The 16,928-nt window shown below is 49.4% G+C and overlaps 8 protein-coding genes across 8 annotated transcripts; 3 read left to right on the forward strand and 5 right to left on the reverse strand.

Annotated features, from left to right (window-relative positions):
• Window positions 1-114: 114 nt before the first annotated feature.
• On the forward strand, window positions 115-1,908 carry GL218_07877 (UV radiation resistance-associated gene protein; the record flags this gene model as incomplete). Its single annotated transcript, XM_033584654.1, has 1 exon — window positions 115-1,908. The coding sequence occupies one exon, from the start codon at window positions 115-117 to the stop codon at window positions 1,906-1,908; it is 1,794 nt and encodes a 597-aa protein (XP_033441238.1).
• Window positions 1,909-2,461: 553 nt separating this feature from the next.
• Window positions 2,462-6,451, reverse strand: GL218_07878 (putative WD repeat-containing protein C4F8.11; the record flags this gene model as incomplete). Its single annotated transcript, XM_033584655.1, has 1 exon — window positions 2,462-6,451. One exon carries the CDS (start codon window positions 6,449-6,451, stop codon window positions 2,462-2,464), a length of 3,990 nt encoding a protein of 1,329 aa, XP_033441241.1.
• A 1,019-nt stretch (window positions 6,452-7,470) lies between these two features.
• On the forward strand, window positions 7,471-8,415 carry GL218_07879 (putative 4-hydroxy-2-oxoglutarate aldolase, mitochondrial; the record flags this gene model as incomplete). Its single annotated transcript, XM_033584656.1, has 1 exon — window positions 7,471-8,415. One exon carries the CDS (start codon window positions 7,471-7,473, stop codon window positions 8,413-8,415), a length of 945 nt encoding a protein of 314 aa, XP_033441355.1.
• A 180-nt stretch (window positions 8,416-8,595) lies between these two features.
• GL218_07880 (Nudix hydrolase 1) lies at window positions 8,596-9,267 on the reverse strand (the record flags this gene model as incomplete). The annotated part of the gene is made up of 3 exons (XM_033584657.1): window positions 8,596-8,769; window positions 8,869-9,074; window positions 9,159-9,267. 3 exons carry the CDS (start codon window positions 9,265-9,267, stop codon window positions 8,596-8,598), a joined length of 489 nt encoding a protein of 162 aa, XP_033441190.1.
• A 468-nt stretch (window positions 9,268-9,735) lies between these two features.
• Window positions 9,736-10,512, reverse strand: GL218_07881 (uncharacterized protein; the record flags this gene model as incomplete). Its single annotated transcript, XM_033584658.1, has 1 exon — window positions 9,736-10,512. The coding sequence occupies one exon, from the start codon at window positions 10,510-10,512 to the stop codon at window positions 9,736-9,738; it is 777 nt and encodes a 258-aa protein (XP_033441311.1).
• A 496-nt stretch (window positions 10,513-11,008) lies between these two features.
• GL218_07882 (putative nudix hydrolase 7) lies at window positions 11,009-12,162 on the reverse strand (the record flags this gene model as incomplete). Its single annotated transcript, XM_033584659.1, has 2 exons — window positions 11,009-11,673; window positions 11,739-12,162. The coding sequence occupies 2 exons, from the start codon at window positions 12,160-12,162 to the stop codon at window positions 11,009-11,011; spliced, it is 1,089 nt and encodes a 362-aa protein (XP_033441313.1).
• A 466-nt stretch (window positions 12,163-12,628) lies between these two features.
• On the forward strand, window positions 12,629-13,988 carry GL218_07883 (uncharacterized protein; the record flags this gene model as incomplete). The annotated part of the gene is made up of 5 exons (XM_033584660.1): window positions 12,629-12,751; window positions 12,805-12,999; window positions 13,082-13,243; window positions 13,299-13,627; window positions 13,679-13,988. The coding sequence occupies 5 exons, from the start codon at window positions 12,629-12,631 to the stop codon at window positions 13,986-13,988; spliced, it is 1,119 nt and encodes a 372-aa protein (XP_033441312.1).
• A 1,068-nt stretch (window positions 13,989-15,056) lies between these two features.
• GL218_07884 (Deoxyribodipyrimidine photo-lyase) lies at window positions 15,057-16,900 on the reverse strand (the record flags this gene model as incomplete). Its single annotated transcript, XM_033584661.1, has 2 exons — window positions 15,057-15,606; window positions 15,669-16,900. 2 exons carry the CDS (start codon window positions 16,898-16,900, stop codon window positions 15,057-15,059), a joined length of 1,782 nt encoding a protein of 593 aa, XP_033441191.1.
• Between the last annotated feature and the right edge of the window lie 28 nt (window positions 16,901-16,928).

Below are 16,928 nucleotides of genomic sequence, written 5' to 3' on the forward strand. Positions count from 1 at the left end.
GCAGGGCTTTTATTTGTTAATTCGTCATCATCAAATCAAACCCTCAAACCATCAACCCTGACCCATGACCTTCCTCATGCGCCCGCTGCCCACGCAGCAAGCAGCACAACCACAATGCTGCCTCAGAACCGGCGCCTACGCCATCTCCAAGGCATTTACCTTCGGAACCTGAGTTTCACCCGACCCCACGGCAGGGCTACCGACGACCTCGAGGCCGATCTCCCTTCCACCAAGCTTCAGGCCCTTCACGATGGACCCCCCCAGCTTCACCATTCCCATTCCTCCGAGAGCTTGCTGCCCTCACGAGCCAATTCCCGACGACGCAGCACGACTCTCGCTAATATCAGCCCTATCACGCGTCAGAAGCAGTTAGAATACACCGTCGAGAGTAGAGCTGCCGACGTGTTTTTCTCCCTGCACTGTCACGATGGCGAGGAACCTGTTTATATCAGCGAAGTAGGCGAGCGTGCGATGAATTTTAATTTTCGTTTTTTCGACCTATTACAAGCTGGACCGACCGTTACGAGGAGACACCAATTCATAATTAAGATATGGGCTAAGAAGCAGCAATCATGGGTTTTGCTACTGACTGAAAACGTCGACCTGCGTTCCCTAAACTACCTTGGGACCCTGCGAAACCACCACTTCCCTCCAAACTGTCTCGTCTTCCAACTCCTCGATGGTCTTTACTCTTTCGAGCTCTCGAGCCAAACCCCCGAGCCAAAACAGGCCCCTACCTTGCCCACATCGTCATACAATGCGCTCATGAAACTCTCCAACCTCGATAATTCCATCCAAGACGCCCTAGCTACACGCGAAGCCCTCACCGCGCAGATAAACTCGCTTCTCGACCGTTCGCCTCCAGACGCCGTTCCCCAAGCCCAAGACGCAGCCCAACTCGCCTCGAAATACGTGGCCTCGCAGACCCGCACTCTCCGTGCAGCTCAAGCCCGGAAAGCAGATCTCCAAGCTTCGATTGAAGCCCGTCGTGCCGCTATTCGCGAAGGCCGCGCCGCGCAGGCTAGAGCTGCCGAGGACGTCAAGCATGCACAGGCTAAACTCCCCGCCTCTCTCGCTCTCCTATCTTCTACGCGAGAGAGCATCCACGGCCAACGCCGGCGTATATGCGAGGACCTAGCCCGGATCTTCCCCATCGTCCCCGTCCCCTCCGGTGCGCCCCTTTCCTTCAGCATATGTGGCGCCGCGCTGCCTAACACAGACTACGACCCAACCTCATCCTCCTCGATGGAAGACTCCCTATCCGCGGCGCTAGGGTACGTAGCGCACCTAACACACCTGTTGCAATTCTACCTATCCGTCCCATTACCGTACAAAATATCCCCCTTCGGCTCCCGCAGCAGCATCCGCGATGACATCTCGTTACTCCCCGACTCCCAGCGCGAGTTTCCGTTATTCCTGCGCGGCGGCGCAACCGCCCAATACCGCTTCGACTACGCGTGGTTTCTACTCAACAAAGACGTCGAGGCCCTATGCGTGGCGGCTGGGTTAAAAGTCGTGGATATACGACACACGCTGCCGAACCTAAAGTACCTACTCTACGTGTGCAGCGCGGGCCGCGACGAGGTGCCTGAGCGGAAACGCGGCGGGGTACGGGGACTATGGGCGGGACGGATGAAGACAAAGGGGGGAAGACTGACGGCAGATGACGGTGCTAGTGTCAGCACAGCTGGTAGTCGCCCCGGAAGCGCGGATAGCGAGGCATTAGGGGGCGCGAAGCAAAGGGAGCAGTTGATGGGGAGAGTGACTAGTAGGGAGGAAAGTAGTAGTAGCGTGGATGGAAATGGGATACCCTCGGGAAGTAGCGCTATTGGATTGCCGTTTGATGAGAGTGCGAAGCTGAGTTTGCGGACGAAGGGGATGAGGGAGAATATTGGTGCGCATGCTTAATAGTGAGAGTTTGAAGTGAGGTGTGAAGAGACGATATGAAGAGAGGAGAGGAGAGAAAAAGTTAGATACCCCTTGAAAAGTCGAAAAGTCGAAATGCAATGAATAGGAGTAAGGTAGAAGAGATAATTTAGGCGTAGTAATGTATATAACCCTCAAGGGCGAAGCTTTGTATTACAGCCGTACATTCCAATGGCTCGTCTCGCTTGTGTATTGTAAAAGCATGTGAAGTGAACGTATCATTAATACAACTAGCCCGTCTTATTCGATTCATACATTGCCTTAGGTACCCCGATAAACTTTGTAGACACCTAAGCTGGCACTCTTCCATCCACTCTCTTACTTCTCCGGGGTATAAAATGAACCACGGATCTCCCACTCATGCTACCACTAACCATCCCCCCCTAATGCAAATGCTATGCCGTATCAATGCAACCAACAACCATACCACTTCCACCAACTACTATCCCCCCATAGACACATACATACATACCTTAGGTACTTACATATATATACACACCAACCACACAAACATCCCCCCTAATCTTAATCCACATCACCGCCCCGCCTCCGGCGGTCCCGCAAATTTAACACTCTTCCTTCGTTCCGGACCGCTCCCGCTCCCGCTTCCAACCAAACTAGCGCGTCCGGGGCTAGAACTAAGGATCCCTGCAAAGATCCCGCCATTACTTCCACCGCTCCCACTGCCTCCGCCCCCATTAGCACCGACAACCTCAAGCGTAGACAGCGCCTCCCGCACACTCTCTACCGCTCTGCTCTGCGGGACCTCGATAGCGTCACCACGAATAGCGTTGGAGGGTGTATTCGAAGCGTTGGCGGTGCTACCTTTTCTCTCCTTGGTGCCGCCGCGTTTGAGGCCAGTGCCAGAGCCGACGCTGATAGAGTTCCGAGTTTGTTCGCGCACGACACGGCCTAGTTCTTCGGTGCGGGCGGCGCTGCTTTCGTTACGCCAGCGGCCTGGGAGACAGGCGTGCCCGCAGCCGTCGAAGGGGCAGCAGCCGTCGCTGTTTGTTTCTGGGAAGGCATTGTCGAACGGGTGGGAAGAGGCGGGGGAGGATATTTCCTTCGGCAGGATTGGTGCGTGCCAGTCCTGTAGGCAGTTTGCGTGACCGCCGTGAGAGCAGCCGGGGCAATACCACCATGTCGAGAGTATAGGCTCATCGGACGGGTGAGATGGAATTGTTATTAAGCCTTCCGAAACCGTTACTGGTGGAAGCGCGTCGGCTGTTGCATCTCGATGTCCGCAGACTGCGCAGGGCGCCATTACGGTACGACAACGCTCACATTTCCATATACCAGGACCGGCTGTATTAGAACGGTCGATTTCACGCGGCTTATGGCATTGTGGGCATATGAATGTAGCTGAAACACGATCTTGTGCTGGAGTGAAGACGGAAGTATAGTTTTCACCCCACGTCGGAAGACCATCAGGCCACCCCTGAACACAAAGGTTGCGTAGAAGTGTGGCTTCGACGAATAGCTTCATGCCCATTAGGCGTTTGTGATACTGTCTTAGAATAGCGGCAGCTTGGTGGCAATCGATGACATCGTCGGGTACCAGAGGTTTCAAGAGGAGAATCATAGCGGATGCGTTAAGAGCGGAATGTCTCGACTCGAAGGCTAGAGCACGCGATAGGACATCGTATGGGTTAATCGGCGGGATAGGTAGTTTCGAGTTTACCTCGTCTGCGATTGGATGTGGATAGGAGGGATCACCTGGCCATGGGAGGAAGTCGGTCTCGGTGACATGAGGTGATGGGTGGTCCTCGGGCTGCTCTATCATAGAACGTTCCCGAGCAAGCCTTGTTTCTAAGACTAGTCTAGTTGCATATTTCGAGGGTTTACTATTGATTTCTGGGGACGGATCGCTATCCATGGTGTCTGTAGTTGTCTGCGATATTTTAAAGTCATCCGTGAGGCCAGAATCATGCCTGTCTATCGAATGTTGTGTTGGATATCTCATGCTTTCAGGAGACCCCTCTATCCGTTTACCTCTGATTCTGCTTCCATATTCCTCATCTGCCTCTCCCAAGCTCCCGCTCATTTGTTCCGTTCTCCGAGAGATACGCGCACTACTATTGGATGAACCTGTAAGAACCGATGTTTGTCTACTAGTATCCGACAACGAAAACAATTGCGTATAGCTCTCATCCGAATTGTGTCTAATGGGCCTTCTTTGTGCATTTGGTGATGATGGTTCTGCGCAGTCAAGACTTAGTGGCTCCCTCTTTTTCGGAACATCAATCGCCCTTGGAATATGCTCGATGGCGTCTATATCGTAGAAATCGTATCCTTCCGTGCTAGACATCTGGCTATCCTGGCTTAAGGTCGAAAGAGTAGTAGAATTGAGTCTCTTCCGCGGACCGGAACCCTCTGGAAGGATAGAAGGAGGTAGGTTGAAGCCGTCCATTTCTAAGACAGGGGTCAACAGCCTCCCCGCAACATATTCGTGATTATCGCTAACATTTTCTTTAACAGGCCGGGCTAAGGGCGTCGGGACATTCGATTCGCTATCTATCTCCTCGGTGAGTAACGACTTCCCTAGGGGGTGACGACTCTCGAGAGATGACACGGACGGTGGCTTTCTCGGAGTGTCTTCCCCGTCGACTCTTATTCGTGGGGATGCATCCTCCTTCGAGAACGCCAACTTAATATCCGAGGTGTCTTTATCGGCTTCCAGCAATGACCTTTCACGGCGCACTTGGCGCTGTTTTAAGTGGTATTGAGACCTGCGGGTCAGGAGAAGGCCGATGGCGTAAGATAATATTCTCCAGGTCTGTGCGAGTCGAAATTGACTGATACTCTCGGAAGCTCGTGCATATCTCTCGATGATTCCAGCAACCCTTTCGTTCAAGGGCCGATCCCCTTCGGTATATGGAAGATCTTGTTTGAGAATCTCAAGGTACTGCCGAGATAGATAACTATACACGTGCATTTTGGGGGCTGCAGGTATTTGGCCAATTGCCATGATTTGGTGTGGCTTGAATGAACCCGTTATCTTCATCGCTTGGTCTAATGGGATGACTTGGTCCTCCACACCAGAACCAGATGGAGGTGTTGTACTTAGAGTATTAGCTACTTTATTCTTCCCTCGGCGCTTTTCGGTCGCATTCCGTCTCGTGCCGAGAAAGCTGCCGATTACATCTTCTTCCGAGTCACTACGACTAATGCTGAGCACCTGCCCAGTAGGACTAGAGCTGTACGACGATATAGGCAATCCCTGATGCGAAATTACTGCTGGGCGTGGCCGAGGTAAATGTACTCTCTCCTCCAGAAACATAAGCGCCTCTCCTCTAGCGGAGAAAGCGACGTTTGAGAGTGGTTGGCGGTCTATTACCTTAGGAGCGAATGCAACGTCGCACTGAGCGAACCCATCGGGTCCTGCTGTCCAAAGCAGATCCTGATCGTGCCAAAGCAGAGCACTAGGCGAGTTCTCAAATATATCTATTTCCTTATACGGCATTGTCGGGCGTGCCAGATCCCAAATATGCACAGAACTAATACCATTCTTCTTAACGTGTCCGCCTTCGTCGTAAGATACCGCGACCTGGGCAGCTCGACGCCCTTGCGCAGTAGCAGACCAGAGACCCGGTCGCCACGCCACGTTCGTGACGGGAGCCGGGGCATTTATTGTCCACTTGGGCTTTTGCCTTTTCTCAGCATTCTTGGACAGGTCCCAGACGTGACACTTGCTATCCAAACCCGCGCTTATCAAATGATCTCCATCTGCATGCCACGAGATGGAGGACGCTCCCTTTTGAGTATCGTGGGCATTAATCTTTAATAAAGGCGCAGAATATTTCCGAAAGTCCCATTTCAAAATGACACCGGAATCCGTAGCACAGGCGAAGATCATGCCGTCTTTAGGCGACCACTTCACGTCGCTAATACCATCAGCATTACATTTGAAACCCTGTATTGTCCGAAATGTTGGGCCACTACGCGAAGGTATGGGCGCTTTCACGTCAAAACAGCGCACCGTACCATCCTGACCTCCGGATAACAGCCAGGTTCCCCAATGAGGGTTAAAATCGAGGGTGTTCACCTGTCGCGAATCTTCTCTGATTTGAATGGGTTCAAAACCAGCACCCGAGCCCAACCGACTAATATCATACATAAATATCTTCCCGTTGGCGCAGGCAGTAAAAACTGTGAGATCATTGCCATGGTTGGAGGCTAACTTGACGTCTTTAATTGAAAGCTGATCCGAGGCCAAACTTGCATTGCTCTTGTTTGCATATTGCGCGGTAATAATGGAACGGATATCAATACCCTCCTTAACTTGAAGACCATCGAAATGAATTGTCTTGAGGATATGGCGACCACCTAGCACGGCATGTTGACCATCGGCGGATCTATCGAGACAAGCTACGGGTACGGAGGAGGAATATACTGCGTCTTGGGAGGCATTAGGTCGGTAAGATTGAGGGACCGGAGAGCTAGTGACACCGAGGTTGCCATCGCTAGAGGATTCGGTATTCTGGCGACCAAGTAATCTCCTCATTATCTTGTGTTGGTTATACATATCATTGATACCGATGGCAGTACTTGGCCGCTGGAGATATACAAGTCAGTAGCGACATGATTCTCTTCTCGAGAAGTCCGTGGCGAATCTTATTAGCCCATGAGCAATTTAGGTATATCGCTATTTTCGATGGACTCTATTGCGACAAATTATCGATCGTAGTTTTGTGTTTCTAAGAAGCTTTGGTTGTGTAACGGGTACAAGGCGAACTCATCGTTAAATTGACGTAAGCATTCAAGATGTACTTGACTCGAGGGAATGCACGCAACGCAACGCAACCGCAACGCGCTGTACCTTCTAGGCGCATTCATTCGCGGTGCATCAATTGTGCATACGCAGGTGACCAATAGTAGCAATTTTAGGTAAGTGTTTATGCAAGGGTCTGCCGATTATTACCCGATTATTTTCCTACCGTTCCGGTCCGTTTACTGATTATCAAATGTGATCTTCCACACCTGCAATCTGCAACCCAACAGAAAAAAAATAACATTACTGATATCTTTTCATTATAAAACATACATTCACTATCCTATAGGATTTAAGAACCTCTTTATGGCCCATTTTATAACGATGACTACCTACCATTAAGGTTTAAATATATACAAAACATTAAGATAATAGCATAAGCCACATCAATCCATAATTTCATATCTATTCAACTGTTGGTTAAGATAGATTTACTAGATTATACAATGCTTTTGAATATAGCTTCAATTTACTTAAGCCGACTATACCCTTCATAGAAGGTATATTTCCAACGCTTTACAATATAGTGGATACTTGGCGCGAGTGCTACTATTCAGTCCCGGGTTGGGTCAGGGTCCAGCCTATACTTATGCCGACAGCGGAATGCCAAGGGTTGCAATAGATCGGCTTAGATGCACCGAACGAGCGTAACAGATGGCCCCGCGTTCCTCACCTAACCTAGTATATTATTTAGGTGCTACTAGAATCGTTCAACTTACAAGTATACTAAAATTGGCGTAGAGCATAAATATATTATAAACATTTTATTTACAATGTCATTCCCCAAAGTTCCTCCCAGCGGCATCTGGACGCCGGCTGTAACTTTCTTTGACCCCGAAACCGATAATCTAGACACGGAGTCTCAAGCAACATACTATTCATATCTTTCCAAGACCGGCCTCGCTGGTCTAGTCATCTTAGGAACTAATGCCGAGACTTTTCTTCTCACCCGCGAGGAACGAAAGACGCTGCTCGAAACGGCCCGTAAGGCATGTGGGCCATCTTACCCTATTATGGCGGGCTGCGGTGGACATTCCACGCGCCAAGTGTTGGAATTCATCACCGATGCGGCAGAAGCCGGGGCCAACTACGTACTTGTCTTACCGCCGGCCTACTTCGGCAAGGCGACTACTCCGGCCGTGATCGACAATTTCTATGCCGAAATCGCTACCAAGAGCCCTCTCCCCGTAGTAGTGTATAACTTTCCCGGAGTCTGCAACGGCGTGGACTTAGACTCGGCTACTATCGCGAAGCTAGCGAACACCCATAGCAACATTGTCGGCGTGAAGCTGACCTGCGGCTCCGTGGCCAAGATCACACGTCTCGCTGCCGAATTACCCTCGGAACGGTTTGCAACTTTCGGGGGACAATCAGATTTCCTAATCGGAGGTCTTAGCGTCGGCTCCGCGGGATGCATCGCCGCGTTCGGCAACGTCTTCCCGAAAGCCATTGTGCAGATCTACAAGCTGTTCAAGGAAGGGAAGTATCAGGAGGCGCTGGCCTTACATCAAAAGGCAGCATTGGCAGAGCAGCCCTGCAAGGCTGGCATTGCTGCGACGAAATACGCCGCGGCGATTCATACGGCAAAGGCAGCTGGCATTGAGGGCGCGGTGGAGAAGTTGAAGCCGAGGCGGCCTTACATAGAGCCTACTGATGCGGCTAAGAAGAATATTGAAGCTCAGATGGCTGAGCTGGCGGCGATAGAGAGTACACTATAGTATTAGCCAGAGTAGAGTAGCGCACCTTGTTCTCTACGTAAAAATAGAAGGTATAAGTGCCCGGCATATTAACGCAAGAATTGATAGAAACATTAAGACTACCAGCTATATGGGATATTCCCCCGAGGACTCATTGTTTCCCGGCCGCGTTAATATCACTCTCTCCTACTCGGTCTCGCCTCATGCTTTAGAAGAAGCGAAGTTCGGATAATCGTTTACCAGCGCTATGATAGGCATGAAACACTTATTCTGCGCCCATTCCGGAGTAACATTGTCATCATGATGCTCAGACCATTGCTGCACCTGGTCCCAACTAATCCAGTCCCAATTCGCGCACTTGTCCGGTTCCAGGAGCTACCGTCCTATCGTTAGCTTTCATATAGTATAGAAACAGACTACCTAGCTATCGAAGTAAAAGGTCGATGACAAATAGAAAATAAAGCAGCTACTCACATCCGGTTGATCATCCTCGTTCTCCCTCCGACACTCCACAAACACCGTGACGTAGTGCTTAGTCTCCGGGTCGAACACCGAGTTCGTCGTAGCCGCGACACGCAGGGCTTTAACCCGGAGCCCCGTCTCTTCTAGCGTCTCGCGTTCCGCGCACTCTAGTAGCGATTCCCCCATCTCCAAGTGGCCGCCGGGGAACTGCCAAGTACCTATTTGCATTATTTAGCCTTGACTATTTTCTATAACCCTATGTTGTAAGAGTTAAGGCTGAGGGGCGGCGTGTAGATACATACCCGCGCCGTGGCTAGCTTTCCGCTTCCCCATAATAAATCGGCCTTGCGAGTCGCGGATCAAGGCTGCTACGCCGACACGGGGATGGTAAGGGGGAGATGTTGTAGCCATAATGAGTAATTATTGAAATGGATTTTTACTTATTGTTGCTGTTGAGTGATCTTTGAGGTCTACGTTTGCTATGTACCTATGAAAGCGGACCCTTGTGATGCAGGTTGGCAGGCTGCCGGTGACGGTTATCGGCGGACAGTGTATATATACAGTGTTCATGATCTAGCTTACGGTATGTCCCCCTTTTATAGAATAGGGGCTACGAAGGGCTTAGTCGCCAGAGGTTTGTTTAGAATACTTTTTACAATGATATAAGACATTAAGCTATATAATATAGTTTTCAGTAGATTCTAAATTATTCATAGCAATTAATAATTCATTCAATAGTCCATTGTTATAAAAAAGTGAAAGCTAATTTATTTGGGTAAAAGTCCTATTTAGTCCAGTACCAACTATTGCGAAGATGACCTGGTAAATCATACCGTAGCTATATTCCTTTACCCCTTCCCATCCCATCCTCAAATAACTTCAAGTATGAACCAGCGCCCAATTCACAAACTTCCCACCCGTCGTACCACTCGCACCACACTCAAACGCTCCCGCACCGCCAACCCTCGCATCGGCAGTCCCATTGACCGGGGCACTCGTAGCCTTCTCCCCACAATCATCAACAGCAGCATTAACTCCCATAGTCCCATTCCCATTGCCATGACCATACCCCCTAGAAAACCGCCGAATAGACTCCTGAACAGCAAACACCACGTCCCCGATCCCGATAAACGTACTCGCCACCGCCGCCGTATCCACCGTCACGCTGAACGCGCACTTCCCAGACGCCGCGATCAGATTCGTGGTCGTGCTGCTGTGCGCCGTGTTGTTGTTCGGCGCGAGCCCGAACGTCACGCACGTCTGGTTGCCGTTGTCGCGCAGCATCTGGTCGATGAGGGCGGCGCAGTGCGCGGTGGGCGGGGACCCGGCGGCCGTGGTGTCGACGAAGCTGGTGCTGTTCTGCTTGCACGTGGACTTGAGGCTGGCGTCGCGAGTGGGGAAGTGCGCGCCTGCGAGGGTGTAGTTGTGGACTGTTCGTTTTTCGTCGGCTGTGGTGTTGACGTATCCCCCGGCGCGCGCCTTGCGGGTTGCCGCTTGGATGTTTTCCGCGGTGTTGGGCAGGTGGGCGAGAGGTGCGATGGGGTATCTGGGGAGCGGCTCTCGGGGATACATGGTTGTTGAGTTGGGCGGCATGACGGGTTTTGCGCTGGCTATTTGCCAGAGGCAGAGAGATAGGATAGCAGTGATGGATTTCATGATTGTAATCGTGAGGGTTTCTCGTTGGAAGAATTAAGTTGATTATCGGGATGGGTTGAAGGCTAGGGTGTGCCTCTTTGGGGTGGTTTATATAAGTCTTAATAGTGGTCTGGAACGTACAATGTCTTGTTCGGACTAGCTTTACGGACACTTGTGTAGTGACGCAAGCTGTAACAATGACTTCCCTTTGTATGTGATATAATGAGCATTCACTACTTCTCGTGCGTCGTTTCAGTAGTCGTGATTGGTAGATAATTAAGTTGCGTTCAATGCCTCGTCAGGACATGTATCATTGCTTAGGATATCTGGACATCGGATGATACATTCTAGATCGTTCCTTGACTTAATGATAGTCATAAGCAGAACTTTCAGGAGAGAGGAAACTCACTTACATATATCAGTGAATAGATACAATCACTATATAGTCATTTCTTCTAAGTCGGAAACACAAGGTCATGACCATACCGCGTAAACATGCCTAGTCTTGACTCGGGGCTCATAATTTCGTCTGTCTAGCTTCTTTTTCGGCCTGTCTTTCTTCTTCCAGCACTTCTTCTCTGCCCCTTATTTCAACCTCCTTAGCTGTTCCCTTTACAAATCTAGTTAACACAACTCTCTCCCAGTCACCACCCCTACTACTGCCTTTGAGTTCCGGGCCAGGCTTATCAAGTCCTAGGATTGACTTTCTGTCACTTTTCCGTAGACCCAGTGTTGTAGGGCTAATCACTTTATCCGCCCAAGAAATCTGAGCTGTGGGGTGTTTCGCAGCTTTCGGGTCACTCGTAGTCGGCACCGTCGTGAGGAAGCTTCTCAACTTTTCTCTCTGCGCGTGGTAGTTCTCTACCAATTCAGATGTACTTGGCGAACTAGAGGGTGGTCCGACTAAGAACTGGGAGATGATATATAGTAGGAAGCATTGGGGCGGGAAGAGTACGATCTCACCCGTTTGCTGCTTCCTTAGCCACGTGTTGGCATCATCAAAACGTGCCGCAGTGATTTCAACACCCCCGTCAGGTGTGGGGATTATAGCCTCGGATCGTGCCGCGGATACAGCGGGATCGTTGCTAGTCGATAGCGGAAGCATGTAAAGATACATCTGCGTAGTGAATCGCCGAGGCTGTCCAAGGGGAGTTATCCATCTAGTGAAAGGCAAAAGATTCTCTAACAATCCGTTTAGTGTTCTGAATAAATGCAGAGCGTGATGAATATCACATGTTATTACCTACCAGTATCTGCAAGCCCGCCCACACTCTCAAGCCACTCAACGAAACGGACTTTGTTCTCGTAAATCTCTTTACGCGCACTGTCGCGCTGAGTAACAGGGACGTTTAGGGGTTTCCCCTCTTTACCCCCTTCACGGGCAAGCAAGATTCCACTCTCCTCGAACGTCTCCCGGATTGCACCTAACCGGTATGTGAGCGAGTCCTCGTGTCGCTTGAGATCACTTGGGTCTGGTACAGTTCCATCGTGGAACTCGGAAATATTCCCACCCGGGAATACATGAGCCGAAGGGAATGCCGAGGACGACTTCACTCTGTGTAATAATAAGACCTGATTTTCTGGAGATATGAGAATGACGCTTGCGCTCGGCCGTGCTTCTGCTAATGTCTTCTCTTTTGGTGGTGTTGATGAGTTATTCCTCTTCGGCATTATGGAAAGGTTTACATGTAATGTTTGCCGCCTATTCAATTGTTTATAATTGAACCGAGCTCCTCCAAGTTTCCCCGCTGTTCGATTTGATATACCACCTATAGTTTGGATTGAATAATATGAGATGAGTCGGCGGGTCCCGACTGATTGGTGAAAATGCGTAGTCAAAACAAAGTGCGTTTCGTGTGTTGTACTTATTATCTTCTTTGATAGTCGAGACGAATATGATGACAAGAATAACATTTCGTTATTATTCAAGATTATGCGTAAGTTGGCGTAAGTGGGAGTGACATCAATCCTTGTTAACCACGTAGAGCGTGTAATGCCGAGGTCCAATGAGGTAATACGCGTTGTTACATTGAAGCTAGATATTCCTCGCCAAGACTATACATCCTCCTCTTTTATACTTAACCTATTGAATTGTGAGTATCATAAGACTGTATCCAAGTCTTAGTACAAAAGCGATATGTCAGAGTCGCAACCTGAGGATAACCGCCCAGCATGGGCACGCATCTCATTTCCATCAGGTTGGAACAGCGAACGGTTTTTAAATCTCACTGTTCAAGATTTTAGCCAAGTCTCAGAAGATGTTCGACAAACCCGATCCACTATTCCTGACATGTTCGCTAATCCCATAAGAAGGAACGCAAACATTTAAAAGATAGAATTCGAAGATTTCCCTTCTCACAAGAATACACTAAGTTGAGTGATCTTAATAAAGCTCTCCAAGAAGCCAATGAGCGACCTCCTACACCCCCGTCATATATACCGCCTGGATTGACTGTGAACCAAGCACGAGGTCTTAGTTTGGACTTCGTCACGAAATTATCCGAAGATGTTCGTCTTGCTTCAAATTAAACTTCTAGACACCTATTTCTTAAAGGATATGCCATACTAAGTTAGGTGCTTCTCTAATTAGGAACAACGACTATGGGCTGCAGGAAAGACGGCCGATAGCATTCGGGGAGCACACAAACAGGGAAAATTGCCTACTGAGCCTCCATCGTATATACCGACAGGTTGGTCCGACGAACAGGCGATATTCCCCACCTTCGAAATGTTATCGCAGCTCTCGAACCAGGTTTGTTCCTGTTACGCTAACATTATCAATCTCCCCTGCTTACATGGTTGGCTAGGACCTCACAAAATATATGGAAGCTCGAAACCAGGCAAATATGAAATTGTCGCCTCACATAGCTTCCCCTCAGGCAGTACAACTAGCTCCATCGCCACTAGTCCAAACACTTCAACGGGCAGGATTTCCCCCATGGGGCTTCGTCATCGTACGGACTTATTATGACTCCGAGAGCCGTTGGGAGAAGTTTCAGGAGAGACTCAGCGCAATTTGCGACAAACAGCTTGATGAGGAGACGGGTGAAGGTCTTGAAAAGGTTAAAGAAGCTCTCGAATTCAAGACGATCGAAGACCCGCGGCTCGAAGGCGTGAGTGCTGAAGAGGCTAGAAAGTAAGTATTTCGATATGAGCCCTTGCTTAACTATACTAAAACCGAACTTAGGCATTTTCACATAGCTAAGTCGATGGGGGGTGTCGCTGCCGGGTTTGAACTCAGTATCCTGCTCATGATTGACGCAAGGACTGTGGACTTGGTATTAAGAGATGAAACCGAAGACCATCAGACCTCCTATGTTACGGTAGTCGACGTCACTGACTTCAGTCAAGAGGGAGGCTACCAGGGGCACTTTAAGGTCTCCTTGGACGCGTTGCTTTGCGAATTTTACACCAAACTCTCTATGGGGCTTAGTCCAAGAGATCTCTGGTCTATGATGGACGAGGATGACGGAATATGGATAGGAGATTATGAGTGAAGATGTTTTTCTGAGAAGTAAAATCCTAAACTCGTAGCCGGAACCTTAGGTACCAAGAACTCCCGTTGGCAAATTTGTTGTGGGAATGATATAAACTAGAAGGGATATTCTATCTAATACTCCATACAATAGTGACTAATAAGTGGGTGAATAAGTGTATAGAGATGTAAGCAGACGTTTTGGTGCTTGACCACTTTCTACCAAGGTATGAAGGTACCTAAGATAACGAATTACTCGACCTTCAGTCAATATGTAGCTAGACTCACTCATATAACCGGTGAGGCCGACTATTATTGCTCCGATATCGATGAATATCGTATGTATTACCCAACTCTGCAAGACCGCGATACAGGAAGGACGATAAGGAGACCCAAAAATAGAGCCATTCCAGACATCTTTATAGCCATCGTCCTCGAGTAAGAAATGATCTGTATCAGTTCTTCCCTCTCAAGATCAAGAACGTCTCGCGCTGCGTAGTAATCCCGCGTTTCGCGCCAGGAAGACCTAAAAAGGAATGGAATGTCGGATGGATGCTGGAAGATATGCAGACAGGTCCTAAGAGAGCGCCTGTCGAGCTCTGCTTCGTGACGGGGGTAGGACATGATGAGTTATACCGGGTTTGCTCAATGAGGCGAGTATAGCGCTGATGTGTTGAATTTAATGCTATAATAATGAAGCTATTTCACATAACAGCAGCTTTTTATGGGAGGTCTAGACAGCCGAACTTGTAAGCAGTGAAAAGGTCCCTGAATCCACTGCTTCGATTAATAGGGTAGGGTACTGATCAACAGATCAGCGGTCAACCAGATGTAATGATAGAAGGCGATTAGTTTAAGTGTTAGCACAGATATATTAAACCCATATTTTTAATCCATACTATATTCTATAATTAAATAATCTATATCCCAACCTCGCTTCGATAACTCTAAAAAAAAATACCAGCCAGTAGTGTATAAACACTGCAATACCAGCTAGCAAGGAATCCTTCCCTCCTGAAAAATTAGTTGGTTCCAAATATCTCCACGAAAGATACCTGAGTAGATCAGGTAAGCTTAACCAAAAGCACAATCAGGGCTTGTCTCGCCCAATACCAACCTTATACGCCGTCAACGCGCGATCGCGACTCTTCCGATGATCAACAATCTGCTCGGGGTATCCCGCCTTCCTAGCCTCCGCCGCAGCGCCCCTATTATACGGATCATGTACAGCCTTGCCCTTCACGGCCCTAAGCTCCGGGATCCATTTCCGAATATACGTGCCGTCGGGGTCGAACTTCTCGCTCTGCAGCAGCGGGTTGAAGATGCGGAAATACGGCTGCGGGTCGACGCCGACGGAGGCGCTGAACCCCCACCCGCCGTTGTTCGACGCGAAGTCCCCGTCGATCAGCTTCTCCATGAAGAACCGCTCGCCCATGCGCCAGTCTAGAAGTAGGTCTTTGCATAGGAACGAGGCGACGATCATCCGGCAGCGGTTGTGCATCCAGCCTAGGCCTTGGATTTGCCGCATCGCTGCGTCGACGATTGGGAAGCCCGTGCGTCCCGTGCACCAGGCTTCGAAGTGTGCTGAGTTGTAGGACCATTCGATGTTGGAGTATTCCGGTTTGAACGGTTTGTTCATGCTGTTGTATTATGTTCAGCGCAGTATTCTTGTTTAGTAACGCGGTAAATGCTCGAAGCTTACCAGATATAAGGCCAGTGGACCAAGACGTGTTTGTAGAAGTCTCTCCATGCTACCTCGCTGATCCAGGATTGGATGCCTTCAACGCCTGCGTCCAATTTCTTCGTTTTATTCCTATCTCTCGCCGTGCGCACCGCCGTCCTTGCACTCAGCGTCCCGGCTGCCAAGTGCACCGAAATCGACGATGTCGCCGCCTCGGAGGGAAAATTGCGCCTCTTGCCATACTCTCCGATTTTCTCGTCGCAGAACTTCTCAAGCCTATCCATGGCTTCACGTTCGCCGGCTGGCCAAGTAGCATGAAACCTCTTCGCGTCTTCGTCCGAAAGTTGCTTGTTTTCTGGAACATCTGGTATCTCGCTATCAAACAGAGCAGCTACTTTCTCACGAGCGGCAGAAGAATTCTTCGCGGGAGGGTCAAATAAGCTAAGAAGCTCTTGATTCTCATGGATATGCGCAACCCATGTCCTAAACCACGGCGAGTATACCGCATACTGCTTCCCGGCACCCGTATGCAACGAGCCGGGCGGAACAACGCAAGTATCGTGGAAGAGTACCATCGCTAGTCCACTTTCCGCACATTTTCTTACCATGTTTGCTTCTCGCCTTAGTTCATCGACCTCATATTCTATATTTGCATATAGATGACTTGCGCCCCATTCATCCATGAACTCTAAAATGCGCTCGGGAATCTCTTTTCGCTTGGTGACGGTTTCTACATAAAGCGGAATATCTAGAACTGCCAAGTCTTGCCTCAGCTTATGTAGAGTACGTATCGTAAAGTCGACGCGCACGGGGGCTGTCAGATGTGCCTCGAAATCCTCGGGGCTTATTATATATATGCATATCAGAGGAACATTAGCTTCTTGAGCCTTCTGACTTGCTTCCCATAAGGCTCGATTGTCTGTGGTCCGCAGATCCATTTTGAACCAGTGTATCACAGCCTCCTTCACTTGTGTATTCTTCCGCATCGATGCCGTTTCCTCCAAAGCAGCTTCGAGCTGTTCAATGGGGCGAGAAATTTTATTATCATTATATGCTTGAGCACGCGCATTGTTCATTTCCGATGGGTAGAATTTACGCAGCACGATGCCATGCTCCTCGGCTTCGGCCGCAAAATGATGAGGCTCGCGTAGTGGATCCGAAGTGCCATTTCCAAGCTTAGGTTTCTTCGTTGGTTTTTCTCGGATCTCATCCTCGTTCGTGGTTCTTTCTTTGGCGTTTCGTTTGGGGGCCATGGTTGAATGGAGCAAACAGGGTTTGTTA

Source organism: Daldinia childiae, assembly GCF_008694065.1.
Source record: "Daldinia childiae strain JS-1345 chromosome Unknown Scaffold10, whole genome shotgun sequence".
NCBI classification, from domain to species: Eukaryota; Fungi; Ascomycota; class Sordariomycetes; order Xylariales; family Hypoxylaceae; genus Daldinia; species Daldinia childiae.